Source organism: Labrus mixtus, chromosome 10, assembly GCF_963584025.1.
Source record: "Labrus mixtus chromosome 10, fLabMix1.1, whole genome shotgun sequence".
Classification (NCBI taxonomy): domain Eukaryota; kingdom Metazoa; phylum Chordata; class Actinopteri; order Labriformes; family Labridae; genus Labrus; species Labrus mixtus.
In genome coordinates, this window is record NC_083621.1 from 12,646,582 (window position 1) to 12,665,687 (window position 19,106).

Consider the following 19,106-nt stretch of genomic DNA (forward strand, 5'->3'; position numbering starts at 1 on the left):
CTGTGAAACATCTGAGCAGGAAGTCTTGGGTTTTATTGGCAGTATTTTAAAAGGCATTTTGTACTACAAAATGGAAGCAACATTTAATAATTAGTAAAGGAAAACAGTATTGCTGTCAGAGAAGAGAGACAGATGTGACTGGTGATATATTGTGCTCTACTGATGGAAATGGTCAATAATGCTGAAAAAAATGAAGAATGTGGCGAGCGTGCAGATTCACTAATGTTTAAAAGCTAGTCATTGTTATATATTTTCTCAGGAAACTTGTGCTGGTCTATTAAAACCGATTTAGAATTATTCAGTTATATAGTTAGTGGTTTGTATTCAATGTTCAGCAGCTTTCCCTGTTTTTTTTTTTGCTACTGTAACTACTACCTTCATGAAAAGTGTTACCAAAATAACAGCTGATATGATGGGTGAATAAAAGCAATAAACTCACAAGCGCTGTTGAAAGCACCCACACACCCCCACAAAAATGAAGAGGAGTCAGAAGGCTTAGGGACTAGCTCTTCTCAGATATTGATTGGATATACACATATTCCACGGCAGGATGTGGGTGATGGAGCTGGTGTACCTTGCTGAAAACGCTAGCACATTCTTGTAAGAAGAAGCCATACAAAAGTTTGTGCACGTGCACATGAAGCCTATCAAGCACTGAAGTCTGATTCTTTAAATTGACAGCAACAGTGGTTAGCATTAAACACTGCCGCCTCGTTCCATCAAAAGGCCCTGCGTCCCTCGCTCCTCACTCTCCAACAGAAAAATCTGACGCTTCCATAGCTGAATCAGGAGTCCACTCTACCCTGAACAGCACAGTCGCATTTCTAGGCCAGTCGCCTCTGTGATCAGCAAAACCTCTAAATAAAACAAAGCAGGCAAACAAACAAACAGTATTCCCCCTCCCTTCTCTTTTCTCCTCTCCTCCCCTGGCAGGCACAGAGAGTCATAGAGGGGAGCAGGAGAGCCGATATGGGGCTGAGCTCTGGCAGGCCCTCTGACAAAGACCATATGTATCACACAGGCATGGCGGCCTCGGCTTCCAGCGGGACAATCGCAGCTACACATAGATCTGGAGCTTCACGCCGCTTCACCTGTAAACTGTATCTCACCTATATGACACATGGCAATAGCAGAAGTGCAGAAATGAGGAAACTGCTAATTAGAATTCCATTTACAAAACATTCCTTTAAATCCTGTTTTTCAAGTAGGAATGTTGAAAAAATAAAAAAGCAGATTCCGTTTGTGAGCACATTGCATAAAGGTAAAGAACATCAGAGCTGCTGAGTGGAGGCTGTGTAGGAGGAGGTGGGCTTCAACACCGCTCAGGTCCGGGGTCACAGTTACAGCAGCTTTCCCTGCACATCAGCTCTACAGCTTGGCATAATGGTGGCTCATTGTTAAAGCTCCACAATAAAGTCAATGTCTGACCGGCTTTTACTCAGGCACTCCGTCCCTACCCCTTGTTACACCGAATAAAAAGCAAACTTTTGTCAAAGTGGACATAAATATTGCAGTGCACCTTGTCCCGTGTGTTTCATAGTGCATTTCCCATGAATCACCATCCCCTCTTTCCCCACAAATTTCTATGGGTAAGGAACACTTTGTTTTTGGAGTAGGTCTGTGTCAGGCACAAGTGTGTGTGCGAATACTTTTACAGTGTGTGGGCGTGTGTGTGTGTGTGTGTGTGTGTGTGTGTATAAGGTGTACAACGTGCATGTGTAGGAGAGACAAAGGCAAGCACAGAAAGGAAGATATTATGTAGGAGTTTGCAAGTAGAATCAAATTATGTTTTCTGATTTTGCACGAATTGTTGGCCTCTTAAGGGGTTAATTTAGGTGATTCAAAAGCTGAAGTACAGTTTTCAAAAAATGTGTCCGTTGGGAATTAAACATGATTCAACTTTGCTGTCAAATACTACACATTTTAAATTCTAAAATTAAATGCAAATGAGGAAAAATATTTTCCTAGCTGTATGACAAAATGTATGTTGCAACGTGTTTCCTGTCCGATTATTTATTTATGAAAACAAATTAAAGAATAACAACAAACGTGCAACAAATGTAACAGTCATTAAGACAATATTTCCAGTTAAACTGTATTGGCTGATATTATGAGCTCCTTGTACAAAGCCTTTATCATGCTCGTAAATCCCAAATTATGGAGAAACTACACTGAACTGGATCTTACTGCCTGATCTTTCCAGGAAATGCAGGTTACACAAGACTAAAGGTTTGGAACTCATTTTTCACCAAAATCCACTTACTCTGATGACTGCAGCTATTCTACACTCTCACTGGAATGTCTTGAGTTCATAAAACTCCTGTGGAGCCACTCACGTTATTACTATCAGTGCTTACTGTGGTTAAACATGTATATTACCGTGCACAGTTTGATAGAACAAAAATCTATTCTAATGTCTTGAAGCAGGATTAAGCACAGAGGTATGTCTAAAATGTACTTAGTACTTGTACTTGTTTAGTATTCTTTCTTCTGAAGAGTATATCATTATATTATTATTGTTTATTAGACATATGACCACATGGTTTTTGGTGACTTACAACTGACTTCTGGGTAAAGCAGACATTATATAAGTTGGTGTCTCCAAATAAGGGAGGCAGATGCAGTAAGGCAAAACCAAATTCTAGGAACATTTAGAGAACATTCTTGACTCCTGAATTTTTAAAATGATTGTTGGGTTAAGTGTGGAAGTCAAGGGGGAGGCAGCATGGGGGAGCATGGTTTTAAGATTAAATGTAATCTGATGCTGCAGCTTAAAAGCGAAGTCAGAGACATCACTATTCTTATGACATCACTGGTCGGTGGGCGACCACATGATTTAACAGATTTTTTACGTGTTACTTTTGTGACTGTTTGATATTCTCTTTTTTTGCATCTTTTATATTTAATGGAGAGATAAGAAATGATGCACATGATTTTTGATCTTCAAATTTGTTAGTATTACCGTCCTCCTGTATGTCTTAAATGATGTGAATGTGACATTTTCATTATGCTACATTGCTATCGCTATATTGTTTGCAGACGTCTTCTTATACATTGGATTTCTGCCAGAAAGAGAACCACGTCACTGACAAAGGGCCAGACCTGTCACAGCTAACAGCTTTTAGTACCACTGCTCCAAAAAAAGAGTCACAAAAATGTACAAAGTGCACAGAAATCCGGGGTGAAGAGGCCCAGCAGCTATCAAATACCTGGAATATTAGCCTGATGTGCCAGGCCACATCACAAGTCATCATCATGACACTTCTGGCCTGATAGAAATGTGCCCAAATGGCAGACCAGGAATGAAAGCTACTACAGGCAAAATTGTGAAGATAAACAAAAAGATTTTTTTTTGTATCTATGAACAAGAAGAAACAAATCACAATACAGCAGTTCTTTAATGATGGCCTTTCTGCTCGAGGTCAAGGTTGCCTGGTCTTGTGAGGGGGGGAGAGTGATTTGATTCAGGGAGGATGAAGGAATGCTCAAAGAAAAATCTTACGGGATCATCACTACTATACTGTGTGCCTTAAAGCTTTTCCTAGATCTTTATTTTTCTTTGAAGGCACCTCTTAACAGCAGAGTTTGGGTTTATATTAAAGGTGTTTAAATACCATTTTTGTCTTCCTGAGACAGGTTCAGATACCTAAACTGGAGTAACAGCCAATATTGAGTGGCCCTCTCATACTAGTGTGATTAAAATTTATTATGGAATCAGATTGGTGCATCAGTAGCTGAAAATGAATACCGGATCTTAGGCAGCATCTGAGACCAACACTTCTTCCGGTATCAGGACATGTGTGAGTGTTAGAACATGTTGAGTTTGTAGGTATTTATCCTGTTGAATTAAACTCTTTCTCAGCTCTATTACAACATTACCAAGCCAAAGTTATGGATCGAACACTAGACACCAAAACCAATTGTTCCACAATTATGTATCGCACTGTACTGAATGTAATGACAGCTACTGCACCTGCAGGTGTGATGAATAAAAATATCTTCCATGTTGGCATTTTCTAACACACGTACAGTAATATGTAAAAAGGTACGGGTATGCTGACAGCAGTTTCATTCACGACACACACATGTCTTGCCTGTTTTTATATTCTACAACGAGCTCATAAGTAAACCTCTCTTGATCTGATCAGAATACTCCAGGTTTTTTCGACGGGGGCCTTTCTAGATCACATCAGGGGGGTCCAGCTCAAGACATGTGGACATGGAGCACATGTAAATTCCATCCCATAATATACTCTCTGGGTGTTGCTGTTACAGGAATGGCAAATCAAATCCGACAAACAAAATCTCATCAGACAGATGTACGACCCAATGACACCGAAATCAATGTGACTCTCAAAGACACACACATATTGTATATACACACAGAAACACTTCTGATCGAGGCCTGAAGGCTTTTCAAGTCATAATCACCTTTGAGAGAGCTCGATATGGAACGCCCCCCATGTGCATTCTTTTTTCTTTTTTTTTTTAACTACAGAGGCCCTTTATAAACAATGGGTCTGGCAGAGCATTTCAGGGCCAAATTTTGATGCTAATAAATAAAGTAAAATCCAATTAATATTTAAAGCTAATCATAGCCACAGAGCTGGAGAACACACAAAGACAGATTGGAGCCTGCAGGGAGAAGAGGGAGCTTTCTGACTGCAGCTCCCAGCAGGCCGAGGTCTCTACTTTTCTCAGATTTAAATTCAAAAGCTCTTGTTTTAAAGAACGTTCTTATAATCTCGACTGCAGTCATCCACAATTATCCAAGCAAGCTCCTGACAAAAGTGACACAGTGGTTTGGTAAATAGATGAGAGAGGAGAGAAAAAATATGGCATCAGCGTGTGTAACGATTCCATCACACATACGTGAAACGTTCATGACACACACACAGAGGCCATTTAAAAAGGTCAATGATGCAGCTATAAAAAGCTGCCTCTGATTATTCTGAATGACTCTGCAAGATTATTTCTTTTCGTTGTGTTTGCATCCGAAAACATGAAAGCTATAAGATAATGCATGTTTGCGAGTGAGAGCGTGTGTGTGTGTGTGTGTGTGTGTGTTTGGGCGTGTGTGATAACTGCCCTGCTCTCTGGCTGTGTGTAGGTAAGGGGGAGGGGTAGCATTCACATTTCCCACCCTAGGATGAGCAACGGTGACTGAGGAGAGCATCTTATTCCATGCTACTATGCTACAGTCTGGTCATAGAAAGAGAAGCACGGGAGCACACACTGGCCGTTCACATGCCTGTTTTCAGAGGATGGAGGGACAGATGCTTGTCCACGGTGTCAGGGCCTTGCTCGCTTTCTCTCTCTGACAGCACCACCAACTGCCTCCTCTTACATAACCCCCTCCCCCTCTCCAGGCCCACTGACTGCCTTTATTAGCTTATTTCTGTCTTTTTCAACCTTAGCATTTTCACCCCACTGACTGCTGCCCCCACCCCCTCCAAATCAACCATCGCTGATTCATTCTCTGTGATTCCATCTCTTTGAACCGTAGTATAGTTACTCCTGGACTACAGCAATGAGTGCCAGGTTGGATATTTTATCTACAGAGTTTGCATGATGCACAGAGAAAGCAAGGATCCTTCGAAAAGATGGGCTGCTACAGAATGGTTAACTCATTTACAGAAACATACACTCCCTACAGAAATCACACTGCAGCCCAAAAACATACCTCATCAACTACATTTTGTGTAGCTTGCAAGAGGATTTTTTTTAAACGAATGCTGGGAAAGAGCAGTAGAAAATCAGTGGGCTGTACTGGTGGAGAGTCAAATCTGCATGTAAGCAATAAATGCTTACATAATCACATCTGCTGTGAGCTTCCAAATGTGTGAAACATGAAATAAGCCTGATTGGTCTGCATGCAGCTGATAAGAAAAAAAAAGGCTGCAAATAGATGCATCCAAGAGGAAAGTGTCAATCCCTGTTTGCCTCCTCAAAGCTAAAACCTCCTCCTGGCTGTAGTAATCTGTTAATATCAACCAGGTTGCGTCTCATATGTGGGCTCAGCTCTGGGGGATTTTTCCCCTCTGCCTCTGAAATTTCAGCCTCCATTTTACCCCTGTGCTTCTTCCCTTACCTTCTTTTTTCATGTTGCTTCGTATATCTCGCTCAGAAACACCCTCAGATGCAAACTGAGGCTCTACAAAAATCGCAGAGGCTTCACTCACCGCAAAAAAAACGAGACTGCATAGACACATACTCATGCACAGTGAGAAACCATTCCTTGATTCTCATGCTCGCCAAGCTACCCTTCCCCCACCCGAGCTCACTCTCGTGCTCACATACGTGCACCTTGCTTAATTAAAGACTGCGCTTCTGAAGCCGTTCTGACCTTTTATCAAACTGTAATTTAGAAATATGTGTAAATACAGAGAGATAATGGAAAGAAAATGGACTGAACAGTGTAAAGAGGAGGTTTCATTTGAATTGCTCAGCATGCATGTGACATGCAGCATTTGGACACAGACAACTGCTGATTCTCAATTTGTATGACATCACACTCATTAAATTGTGATTCTTTCAGGCAAAATGACCTGATATGAATGGCCGAAAGAAGAATGGAACTGGCATGAGGGATGGAGTTCATCATCTGTGAGCTAATGACTCAATATGTTGATCTTTCATTTTCTATTTCTTTTATCTAATCTCTCACAAAGTCATTTTTTTTTTTTTAAATGGAGGCTTGAAAGATAACTTTCAATTATAGCAAACTTCATCTCAGTGCTGCTGCAATGAATGAAAATGCACCTTTTTTTGGCCTATGGCCGCTGCATCAGCGTAAGCCTTTGACGACATACACTAGGTGTGTTAAATACATGCATTAGTCATCTGCATCAAACCCAAATATGAAGATCATGTCCATGTGTGTGTGCAGATTAACTGCATCAGTCCTGTTCTGTTCTCCTTGCTCTGTGTCCAATAGAGGAACCACAGTCAAGAAATGGTGAACAGGAGGGCTTGAGATGAATACTAAATATGAATTATTTCCCCTAAACTGAAAGCTTCACTTGAAACATGATCATGTCTGTTTTACTACAGATAATCTGATCCTAGTCTCTCCCATGCCAGGTCCTACGGGCCCAAGCTATCTAAAAGAGTGAGGAAAATGAGTTACCTGGTCATACCACTCCCGGTTGGTACAGGTGCACTCGGGCCACCATCCTCCTTGTCCGCCAGAGTTGTTGCCGTTTACTTTGGGGCCACATTTGGATTGGCCCTTTGGATTTGGGCCTCCAGGGCCCCCACCAGACATACTCTTGCCCTTACTTCTCCCCAAAGTGCCCCCTCCTCCTCCTCCTCCTCCTCCTCCACCTCCTCCACCTCCTCCTCCTCCTCCCATACTTCCACCTCCCCCTGAGGCTGGAGGGGGTAAGGTTTGGCCTCCTCCATACCCAGGCGGGTATCCATAGGGTTCGGCCTGCCAGTCTCCTCCGTATGACGGGGCGTCCATCCTACGCAGGGCAGCCATACGGGTCACCTCGTAACATTCTGGGCACTTGCAGCAGTGGTGGTGTTTGTGCATGCTGGCTGTGCTGGCTGGGCTGACGCTGAGCTGAGTGGCGTGGCACTCTGTCTCTGCTGCCTCCTCAGATCTCACTCAGCACGCTGTGATCAGCTCACAGGGTGCTAACGCCGATGGATATAACAATATCACAGGAGTTTCTACAGATTTTTCCCTTTTTCGTCCAATCCCGTCAGTTTCCGTTTTAATTCCTCTCAGTTGTAGAAAAAAAACGATCGAGAGGAGATGGTAAGCAGCAACAGGAAAACAAAAATACAAAATGGGCACGTAGTCTTTGTCCTCTTGACGTAGAAGATCAAAGGAAATATTGAAAATATTGTATACTACCACAGAATCAGAGACCAGCCCCGATGATAGAAATTTCCTCTTGCTTCTCTAGGTTCACAGTGATACGCATATAAATTCATAGATATATATATATATATTCTTTTGTTTATATATCATATATATTTACACACACAATACATATAAAAATATTAATATAAACAGACAAGCACAAATACAGATATGTACAGGAGTAAATGTATATATATATAAATATCTATATGCGTGTGTACAAATATATATATAGATATATAAACAATATGTATAAATAAATGATATCCGCAGATGAAAATCTTCCTCTGTTAATTCTTGGTATCTTCTGGTTTTCTGAAAATCTCTCGTTTTTCCTCCTGCGTTGAAAAATGTCTTCGTCTCTCTCTGTCTCTTTTTCTCAGCCTGCAGAGAGGAGCTGAGCACTGGATCGCCTCTCAGCCAGCTTGCCCTAGATGTGGATTATTCAGAGGGATGCGAGCGAGCAAGAGGGAGATGGAGAGCATGAGAGAGAGAGAGAGAGAGAGAGGTAGAGAGAGAGGCAGGAAGGGTGGGGGGAGATACGTAGCAGCATCCCTCTAGCACCTCAGCTCTGACAGCCACAGCCAATCAACTGGCAGCGCTGCCATCAGCAGCAGCAGCACCAACCGAACTGAGCGCTTCACTAGCTGCTCTTAAAGGGCCAGCAGCACCTATAAACCCCTCTGCTGCCTGAAGAGGGGGGAAATGGTACTGCTTCACAATTGAAGGCATGATAAAAGCACTGTGTGTATATTTCCTCAACCAAAAGGTTGGGAAGTCAATGTCTGTAACCTGTCAAAACATTCACAATAAACTTATCATTGAGTCTAATCCATGTTTTTCATCAGACCGATGCAGCAACCAAGTCCAACATACAGAGAGCAATCCCAGGTCACAAGCCACCTTCATGGTCATTTCTAGTTCAGCTGCAGACTTTACAGCTTTCTTGTGTGCTAATGATTGGCAGCCTCAGGCTGTGTGTCACAGCACAGGTGCGTACGTAATCTCCCAATGGAAGCGAGGGTTTCAGATGAAAATACTTTCTCCTGGGTGCCACTCGACCTGCCTGACCAATAAATGTCTGGATCACCCTGCATTTTCTTTACATCATTCCCATCACCTCTACCTATTATTCTTTGTTATTTATTTATCTATTGTTAGTTTTTTAGATAATCAGCACTAATGATTGATGATTTCATTGTTCAGTTCTGCGAGTATGATAGAATGGTCAAAATAAGCACAGCGAGAGAAATCTGCACTCCTGAAGCCTTGTTGTTCACAATGATGACATCAACACATGTGTACGAAACCAACAAGATTACACGCTTGGGCTTTCGAGTGGGTGGAGGAAGAGATATAGAGTGAGAATGTGTAAGAGTAAAAAAGAAGAAGAGAGATAGGCAGAGACTATATTGCTTTCATGTAACCGTGGCAGTTACAGTTTCAGTAATGCGATAGGACTGCCTATGAAACATTTCATGAATATGTGGGTTGATAACAGCTGGATACAAAACATCCTGACACTAAGGGTGAGGGTTTATTTTTTAAGACAACAAAGAGGGAATGTTAGAATGTCGCCATTAAAGCCCTGCATATATGCATTATTAATGAAATGTGACGGGGAACAGAGCTGGGTGTGTCTGCAGGGGGAGAGAGTGTATTTGTACAGTCTGCATATTACAGTGCTCGTACATGACTGTTAGTGTCGTCTCAGTGTTTGTACATATAAGACAAAGTGGCTTAAAATTGCACATAAGTTCATGGGCATCTGTTCAACCATCCTGATAAATATAGGACACGAGGGTGAGAGTACACTGCAATATGTTGCAGCTCTGCCAGGAGGCACACACAGCAGACTCAGCCTCCTAGATTTATGCAATAGTAGCTGACAATAGTACAATGGTGTTTTTACGTTGAAACATACAGAGCAAAACCAGGAGGAACTTGGGCTTTTTAAAAAAACAAAAAAACAGAGACTACAAACCTCTGAATGCCTCAAGTTACATTGTCAGATGCAGCCACAAACCCTGCTCAAGCCAATCAGAGCGGCGAGGAGGAGCTTCCAGGCAGCGGCTTGAAAGGACGATGTAAGCGTATCGATCACAGCACACATGACCGAGCACATGTTGCAACCATCCTTCCCCAGCATTTCCCTGTTTCCCTTATAAACTGTCCACATTGCTTTTACCACTGTGTGCAGTAAAAGGATTTGCACTTAGAAAAAAAACAAAAAAACATAAATTATACGGTGCAGAAAAAGAAGAGCAGGCATGATTCATCTTGTAAAAACAGGTGAGAGATCCTTTGCTCTGCATTAACATATCATACATATGAGCGAGGGGAAAAAAACACATCTGTAATATGAAATGTATATAGAGAAATATTTTGTAGCTCTAAGGGAGGGAGAAACCTCTCCCTTTAAATATTACATAATACAAATAAATAAATAACTAAAATTGTTAGGTCTTTTAAGAGCCAATCAATTGCTGTTTTTTCTGTTTCAAGAGGACAGCCTAAAGAGGAATCCAGGAAGTGAATGTGCTTTAATCAAATTAGAGCGATTACAGAGGACAGAAAAGGTCGAGAAGGTTAAAGCAGTGTTGGGGTACATGTCTTGTGAGACATGCAAATGTTCTATATTAATCTTAGTTTTATATTTCAATCACTACTTCTGCTCGATTATTACAGGATATTTTGCTTAAAACATGAAAAAAATCGAATCTGTTGCATGCTTACCGGCAAAATGAAACCCAAATTGGTGCCTTGTGCTGTATTCAAATACTCAGCCGGGTAATAAATTCAACCTTAATGTAGATTATGTTAAATTCATGTTGAGCATTTGTAGCCTGTGCTTTGGTTGGACTCCATGGCACAATATTTTCAAAGGTTTTCGTTTACAGCGTTCTTGTATTAGATTACATAATATTGTCAAATTTAATCTGCAGTTTATTATGTTATAAAACTGTCACCTGTATTGGATTATTGTCACCATTTGTGACACACAGTGTAGCATAAAAAGCTATTTTCAGTTATTTCTTTAGTGGCTGGACATAAATACCAATGGTGGAAAAAATGTGAATAAGAAATCGTACAATGCTTTCGTAAATTGAACCTTAACACGTGGACAGGGATGTTTCACTTTCAAGAAGGTGAAACTGAAACTGAAGATGAAAAAACCTTTTTGTCATAATTACTGTAACTACTTATTGCCACAAACACTGAAACAACACTACACTGCACAGCTGGAATGATTGAACTGTTCGCTTGTAATTACACTGTGACTCCTACCAAATTGAATAACTAGTGCTGAATACAATAAGAACAACCTTGTTATAGCAGACCCAGAGGAATAATAGTCCTGTAGGGCTTCTGTCAATAAAAAAAATATTACATCTTCTACACAGCTATGCACACATCTGTGTGAATATGCATGACTGAGTTGTGTCTGTGTATGTGTGTGAGTGCAGTGCTTGATAAACGCTGCACCCAATTAAACGGCCTGCACAGGAAAGATGTGGATCAACAGCATTAGGTGATTTATCTTGTGAAATGAAAGCATTGGCCTCTGACCTTCTGACAACAAATGAAAAAGGAGGACCTGTGATTTATGGCATAAACGCTGAAATCGTCCTGTGCTTTTGAAAAGAGACGCTTCTCTGCATCCCACCTTGCAGCTCTCCCCCCAACACTATGCATCAGCCTGCACAGCCCTGATTACATAAACCCACCTGGACAAAGTGTAACAAACACACACACACACACACACACACACACACACACACACACACACACACACACACACACACACACACACACACACACACACACACACACACACACACACACACACACACAGACACACAGACACACAGACACACACAATCGTAATGAGCTCTACAACCCCCAACCACTGCACAGACCATGTATTGAGCTTTTCAGTCATTTCTAGGCATTTCTCCGAGAAGCTGTGTGACTGCTTCTTTGTCACCTGACCGGATGCAGCGCCATAAAAGGACAGTCGGTAGTGAGGCAGTCTTAAAGAGGCAGTTCCACATCAACACACACTGTAGCCTTAACTAACTGCAAGAGGGGGTGAGGAAGCAAGTCTTACAAGTCTCTCTCAGGCATCGTTACATCTGAGCAGAATCAACTTGTTCTTCAACAAACAGCTAATATTGAAAGGAATAAATCCCAGAGTATAATGCAGGGGAATCTTTACAGTTATGCTTCTGCAGCTCAATGAATCATAGCTTTTGTGATGTGTGAGAATGCACAAAAGGAGGGTGGGATGTGCACAGCAAATGATGACAGAACACAAGATAGGAAGAGAAAGAGAGAACGAGAGATACTCATAGGCGAATGTAACATGCAGAGAAGCCTCCACGAAGCTCTCTTAGCGATGCAGATGCAGAAAACAAAAGCTACACGGGTAAGACTCCTATTAATAGGCCTCAGTGGCAGAGAACAGCTGCTCCACCACACACACCAAACACAACATTAACTGACGGAATAATGAGGGAGAGGAGTCTATGCGTGGAGCAAAACTGAAAGAAAATGGAGGACAGGGAAAGAGAGGAATGGGGTAAGAATATGGACACAAGGTGAAGTGTAAAGATTTGTTCACATGCAGCAAAAAGACAGAAGAAAATAAACAGAGTCAATGTGTTGAAAGTCAGTGGTTAAGAGACGAGCTGCAGCGAGACAGGAAGGGGAAAGCAGTTGGTAAACGGTGTTGCACAGGTCTATGACAGACACCATAACCAAGCAGAAATAAAGCTTAGGTACCCTGTGTGTGGGCAGAAATGTGATGACTAGAGGGGGCATTACTGAAGCATGGTGCTGAACAGAAGGGGGAGTAAAAATAGAGAGAAGAAAACAGTGAGATGCTGAGAAAAAAAAAAGCTTATGAGTCCACGAGTGCATTGGAATGCAAAATGAACTCAGTGTGATTACCCATTCACCTTGCCACAGAGAGCAATGCATCTGGAATTAGTGTGTGTGTGTGTGTGTGTGTGTGTGTGCTTGTTGAGTGTGCATCATCACGACGTGCTTGATGCGTGTTTGGTGTGAAAGCAGGGCAGAAAAAGAGACAGAGAGAGAGAGAGAGAGAGAGAGAGAGAGAAAAGAAAAAAGACACAACAACAAAGACACAAATTAAAAGAGGAAAGAAAAAAAAAGACAGGATGACAAACAGAGAAGCGAGGAGAGAGAGAGAGAGAGAGAGAGAGAGATAGAGAGTAAAACAGAGTCAGAGCAGTCTGTAGGGATGCAGGCGGGGGAGGAATGTGGTTTCCATGGCAACCTGAGGAAGGCTGAGCTCTAGGTGTCCGTTCCAGCTCTGCACTGCACCGGCCCTCACCTCTCAGCCGCCTTGCTCTCTCTATCTCTTCTCTTCTCTTCTCTCTCTCTCTCTCTCTCTCTCTCTTTTCAGCCTCCCCCACTATATCTTCCTCCTAACAGCCCCCTCTTCACTCCCTCTCTCTCCCTCCACCCTGTTACATGCGCCTCCTCAGCTTCCTCGCCTCCTTCATGTGATAGAGGGAGTCACACACACACACACACACACACACACACACACACACACACACACACACACACACACACAGCCAGCTCCGTGTTTCCCACCCTAGAGTCAACCTGTACTGTCACTGTATTCTTACGCAGACATGATCACGTTTAATCTACGTGCTGACAGCCAGCATCTTCCTCTCTTTTACCCCTCAAAGCCCACTGATCCTCACGCCTCCAACCCCCTAACCAATGCACTAGTTCTGGGCTGAGCTGAAAAGCTAACGCCTGCGGACACTGTGCTTTCCATGTGCCACTGGCCGTGTTGTAGTGGGAAAGGCATGTGAACACAAGGGCTTTTACCCGTGTTTCTGTCATGAAACATGCAGACTGTGCTCGATGCTCGTGTAAGTAGCAGGTCGACTGTCATTGTTAAAGACAATACTCAACATTTTAGGAGACGTGCATCCTCACTCCTCTGTTAGGATTTTAAAGAGCCGATTGATACCAGTTTAATGTCTTTGTGCTTTACAGTATATAAAGCTAGAGGTAGCTGGTGGATAGCTCTGCTAAGCACAAAGCCTGGGAACAGGAAGACACATATTGAAAAACAATCAGACATGCAGCAACTCTAAAGCTGACCTAATAACATATTAAACCCACTTTGATAAATTAAGAAACATAAAATGGACAAAGCCTTTGCCAACTGGTGAAGTTGCATATGACAACCACAAGTCTTTACTTAAGAAATCTGTATTAAAGACTTTGAAGGGTAATGCATGTATCTGGTATCTGGTCTGAAGACATTTCCTCAAGATGTGCCTGATTAAATGTGTTCATATTTAAAAGTGAAAGTTCTTACTATGATCAGCTAATAGAAAGAACTATAAATGTGTATTTCTTAGGTTAAGAGGTACTAGTTGTATGGATTCTGTTAGCTATGTTAGCTAGCAATTTCAATGTTGCTGCCAGTTTTTATCAAGCTAAGATATCTAGCCGTTTTAGGACTGACTGCATCTCTGATATCCAAAGATGATTCGGTAATCATCTTTGGACATTGCAAAAATATGTATGAAACATGTTTGAGCTTCAGATTATTATTATGAGCCGTCTGAATTGCGGTGATTCCATTTTTAAAAATTGATCAAACTCAAATATTTTTAAATCAATACCTGGATTCCCCCGACCCTTTTTGATTAAGCAGGCACCTCTCAACATGAAACAAAATGACCCAAAGGTCATCAACCTTCAAAAACAAATGTTTGATGACGCTAGTGCGCATCTATAATACCACACTGAACTGTCATTAGGAATATGTCGGGTCATCATCAGCATCACTGGCTCCATCCTCTTAATGCCTCTTAATGCCTCAGTCAATGTAAAGTTGTGTAAGGATGATCAAATGTTTTACTTACATTTGGGACTTCCACATGGGAACGAATCACAAAGCCAGAAACTCGCTCCACTTTGTGAGGGCTCCTCCTACTGGTCACTCGCACCAGAGACACACCCTCCTCCTCTGTGTCCTCCTCTTCCTCATCCTGGTCCTGTGGGACACAAACAGATACTTTTTTTCAGATAAGACTGAGTGGAATCAGATTTTTGAAAAGTCCAAAAGCGACATTCAGGACATACTCGTGATACTAAGGATAAATGTCATCATCGAATGAAAAACAATCTCACATCTGTTCAACAGTCATAGCTTTATAAACAGATTAAAGGGGACATATCGTGCTCTTGTTTACAGCTCTGTATTTTTTATCCTGGGAGTTAGTGAGAGCAGTTTTGTATGATTCAGTTTTTAAAAAAATGTATTTATTTTATACTTTCCCTTCATGCAGCACCTGAGTTCATGATGTCTAAAAAAAGTCATGTAAGCTCCCGTCTTTTAAAGCTAGCTTTCCTGAAACCTGTGTGAAAGGCTATTGTATCTAAAAATAAAGATGAAGACACTAAACGACTTCATGATGTCATTTATTTTCTTGACAGAAATGGCAACTGGCAACATCCATCTGTACAGATTTGACTGCCTGACTGAAAGAAAGTGGACAACATGAAAATGTGCAGCTTTAAAGATCACAGCAGCATGTCTCTGTTTAGTAAATACTACCAGTGTTACCTGCCTGTTGTGACATCACAGTTTACTGGAAGTCTTTTAAAATCAAACTGAATGGAAAATGTCAAAGTACCGAAAAATTCAACGAACAAAAGTGACATTGCTAGTCAAAACAGTAGCTATTAGACATAACTTCCTTTCTGAGTACAAATGCTAAATGACTTGAATTCTCTCTCTCTCTCTCTCTCTCTCTCTCTCTCTCTCTCTCTCTCCCATTTTCTGTCAAACACGCTGGTGTCAGCAGACGGCTATCCACCAATAAGTCCAGTCCTGCGCTATCATTCTGCCTGAGTTATTAAGTTATCAGTTGTTTTTATGATTGTATAAATGAAATACCTTCTACAAGACTATTACTGGGAGTATATTTACAATCATACACCAAGGGCATCATGATTTACAAGGCTTATCTTCTCACTTTTCATCAGCAAAGTGATGCAACTCCAGAAATATTGAGAATCAGTAATGGTTTAACACATTCAAATCAGACACATGTACATGAAAAGGTTTTTTCCGATCCAAATGCTGATTACATTCTATTAATGAAATCTACCTGCCTGCTAAAACAAAGCCTCTTCTCCTCTGACCTCTTACATTTCTTTTCCAAAGGAGCTATTCTCAACTCTCACCTGCTACATTGCTCCAAATCAGGGAATTTGCAGACTCATTTATTTTTTCTCCCATCCTCCACCGCAGGTGACAGCATGGCTAGAATACTGATGAGAGAGTCCATTAAGGAGCTCTCTCTCTCCCTCCATCTATCTATTGCTCTCTCTCTCTCTCTCTCGCTCTCTCTCTCTCGCTCTCTCTCTCTTTCTCTTCAGGACTGTGCCAGTGCCCGACAAGCAGCTGGAATCCAGATGAGGGGATGGAAGGAAAGATCAGGAGAAACGTTGCTCTGAATTAGAGGCTACACATGGTGGATCAGGGAAGGAGCGGGGAATTTAAAATAACAGTGTAAAGTTCTAGCTGTAGCCACAGTTTGTGGTTCAAGTCCTCTGCTGTGGGCATGTAAGATAATGGACATACAACCGAATATTATGAAAAGAGACACAGATTTTGTTGCCAATAAAAGGATACTTGAGCTCGTCTAATACTAGTAATAGGGCTGTAATTGTTCCACCATAGGACTTATCAAACACGTTAGAGGTCAAAATCATTGAAAACATATTTTTACATCCTTTTTTTTTTAAATATTGCTAAATCAGATGTTATACTGCTAATATGTCATCATGTCCTGAACACAGTGTCATAATGCAGAAGAATCCTTCATGTTGAAAATGATGTCACTCTGCTCACTAAAGCGAGTCTAGGAGCTGACATGAACTGGTCAACAAAGTCTTTTTGCACTAAAGCTTCTACTTAATACAGTCTAGTACATGTCAAGTTTATTGTAGTGAGCGCAGATAATCCGGTTCAGACAGAGCACACGACTTTCAAAAACATATTGCCATTAAGTGATTGAGTGGAGGGCAGGGCTGTGAAGCATGAAGGAATAATGTTAGATTAAAGTTTTTTATCTCATGTGAGGATTGAAAAGGCAGACAGAGCCAGCTGCCCCCCGGTGGTCAGTGGTCACACGGGGGATCACTGTATTACATGAAGCATTATTGTGCAGCTCACAGTTATTTAAGTTCAAATTCCATAATGAACAGGGATTGACCATACCCTCCTTTTTTTATCAAACTCAGAGTGTTTAACAATGTTACTCATAGTAAGGCTAGGAGTTATTCATTAATAGGGGTGTGTCTGATCTGACTGACAGCCGTGTGTGTCATAGCTGTTTGAAAGGAGACTGGCCAGCCTCTGCTGGAAAGTTAATAAAAGACAGCTTTTCCCATATTGTGACAGGAGACCGCAATTGTTGTGCTTCAGAAGTCTGCTTCAGAAACCAATGGGTCATACCATAAAATCCGAGACAGGGTCAGGGACCTACAGAGCAGGTCATATGTCTTCCCTCCTCCCCATGTTTCCCAGCAATGTTTCCTACACTACCAAATAAAATGAATACATCAACTAGTCACATGACAAGTGTATTTTTTGTCTTTCTCTAGTAATGAAAAAAACCTCTTTCAGATGTTTTGATGCACAAATAATTGAATAAAGTAAGTTCTTATTTTTCAGCAGAAGGTTCCAGTTGGTTGACAGATCAAAGCCGGCCATTGTGCCTAAATTGAATTGTGAAAATTTGATTATTAAACATTAAAATCCTTTTTCGTGGCTGTTTTTTTTTTTTTTTTGCACAACCTTGACTCTATTCCACTATGTACTGTGTACAAACACAGGCACATTCATCAGGAGCTAAAGTGTCGTTCTCATCTGTGCTCACAAAGCCATCATCATCATTCAGTTAATTGGTTTGAAGAATCAGACAAAGATCAATTTCATTTACATTTGGTCATAGCTGAAGGACAGCAGTGAGGTAATGTTAAATCAGGAAAGTAAAATCTAAAAAAAACTTTTTTTTACCTCTTCCTTAAAACTATAAGTATCGTGGTCTGGAGCAGAGCTCTGTTTTTCTAAATATACATACGTATGTGAAGGAGGTTTACATCAGGCTTGCAAGATATGACATAACTGTGTCATATGTGATTACATTGTTAAATATTGCGATCACAATATAAAGTGCAATAAAAAAATGAGTGTGTACATTAGCTAAAAACACATTTTTTATATATATCTGCTTTTTTCATGTTTTTCAAAATACCCATGTTTACAAATGCAAAAATAATTTTGTTTCACCTCTGATTTAGCATCGATCGATCTGAAGGTAGCTAGCTGCTGGCTATCTTAGCTTCATCTGTCTGGATCAAGAAGGTGTGAAAGCATAGCCGTCTACTAAATGGATAATAAGTTAAATAATGCTGAGTGAGAAAGCATTGCTTGTCAACATAAATCTTTTTTTTTTCTTATTTAATGGGAGAAATTCATAACTTTGCCATGTGCAAATCTGTCATTGTGATAACTCTAAAAATCTGATTAACCGCGAAGCCCTAGTTCTGACACAGAATGCTCTTCTCCCGTGAATTCATTTGTGTTATTTTCCCTTTCTCTTAAAATATTCTAAATAGTGAATAAAAATGTCTGGCTGATTTTATGAGGGTGAACAGTAATCAGCACTCCTTTGAGTCTGTCTAATTCACTCTTCTCCTTACACCAATGTGTCAACCTTTTTTGTCTCTCATCAGACATCCACTCACCAGGTGGAAGTCACGGCTGCCCGCCATGACTCATGATAGCATTTAATCCATGTAGGAGTGCGAGGGACAAAGGTAGTGACACCTCCTGTTTGCTGCCAAGTAGCCTTTTTTTATACAGCACAGCAGCACGTGTAACACCAGACGCAATGTAAACATAAGCATAGTTTCAACAATCTATAATGTGAAGAAGGAAAATTACCTCCCACGCATTCTGCCTGCTGTCTTCTTTCACAACAGTTTGTTCCTTGTTTAGTTGCAAGGTCACCTCGTAACACTCTTGAATATCTGTGAGAAAGAAAACAATAATGAGCTTTTTTTTTTTTTTTTTTACCCTTCACTTGGATAATTATAAACAAATGATGTAAGTGCTTTTTTTAACACTATAATCTTTATTTCTATATATAATGTCTCA

At 41.0% G+C, this 19,106-nt stretch overlaps 1 protein-coding gene across 2 annotated transcripts in view; it reads right to left on the minus strand.

Annotated features, from left to right (window-relative positions):
• Positions 1-8,318, minus strand: part of dlg3 (discs, large homolog 3 (Drosophila)) — a 62,117-nt gene extending 53,799 nt beyond the window's left edge. Inside the window, exon 1 of one of the 2 annotated variants that reach the window (XM_061048350.1) lies at positions 7,130-8,318. In XM_061048350.1, the coding sequence (XP_060904333.1) occupies positions 7,130-7,537 (408 nt within the window). In that variant the 5' untranslated portion in view covers positions 7,538-8,318. The remainder of the gene's footprint in view (positions 1-7,129) is intronic. The other variant, XM_061048351.1, reaches the window with a different exon arrangement.
• Positions 8,319-19,106: the final 10,788 nt, after the last annotated feature.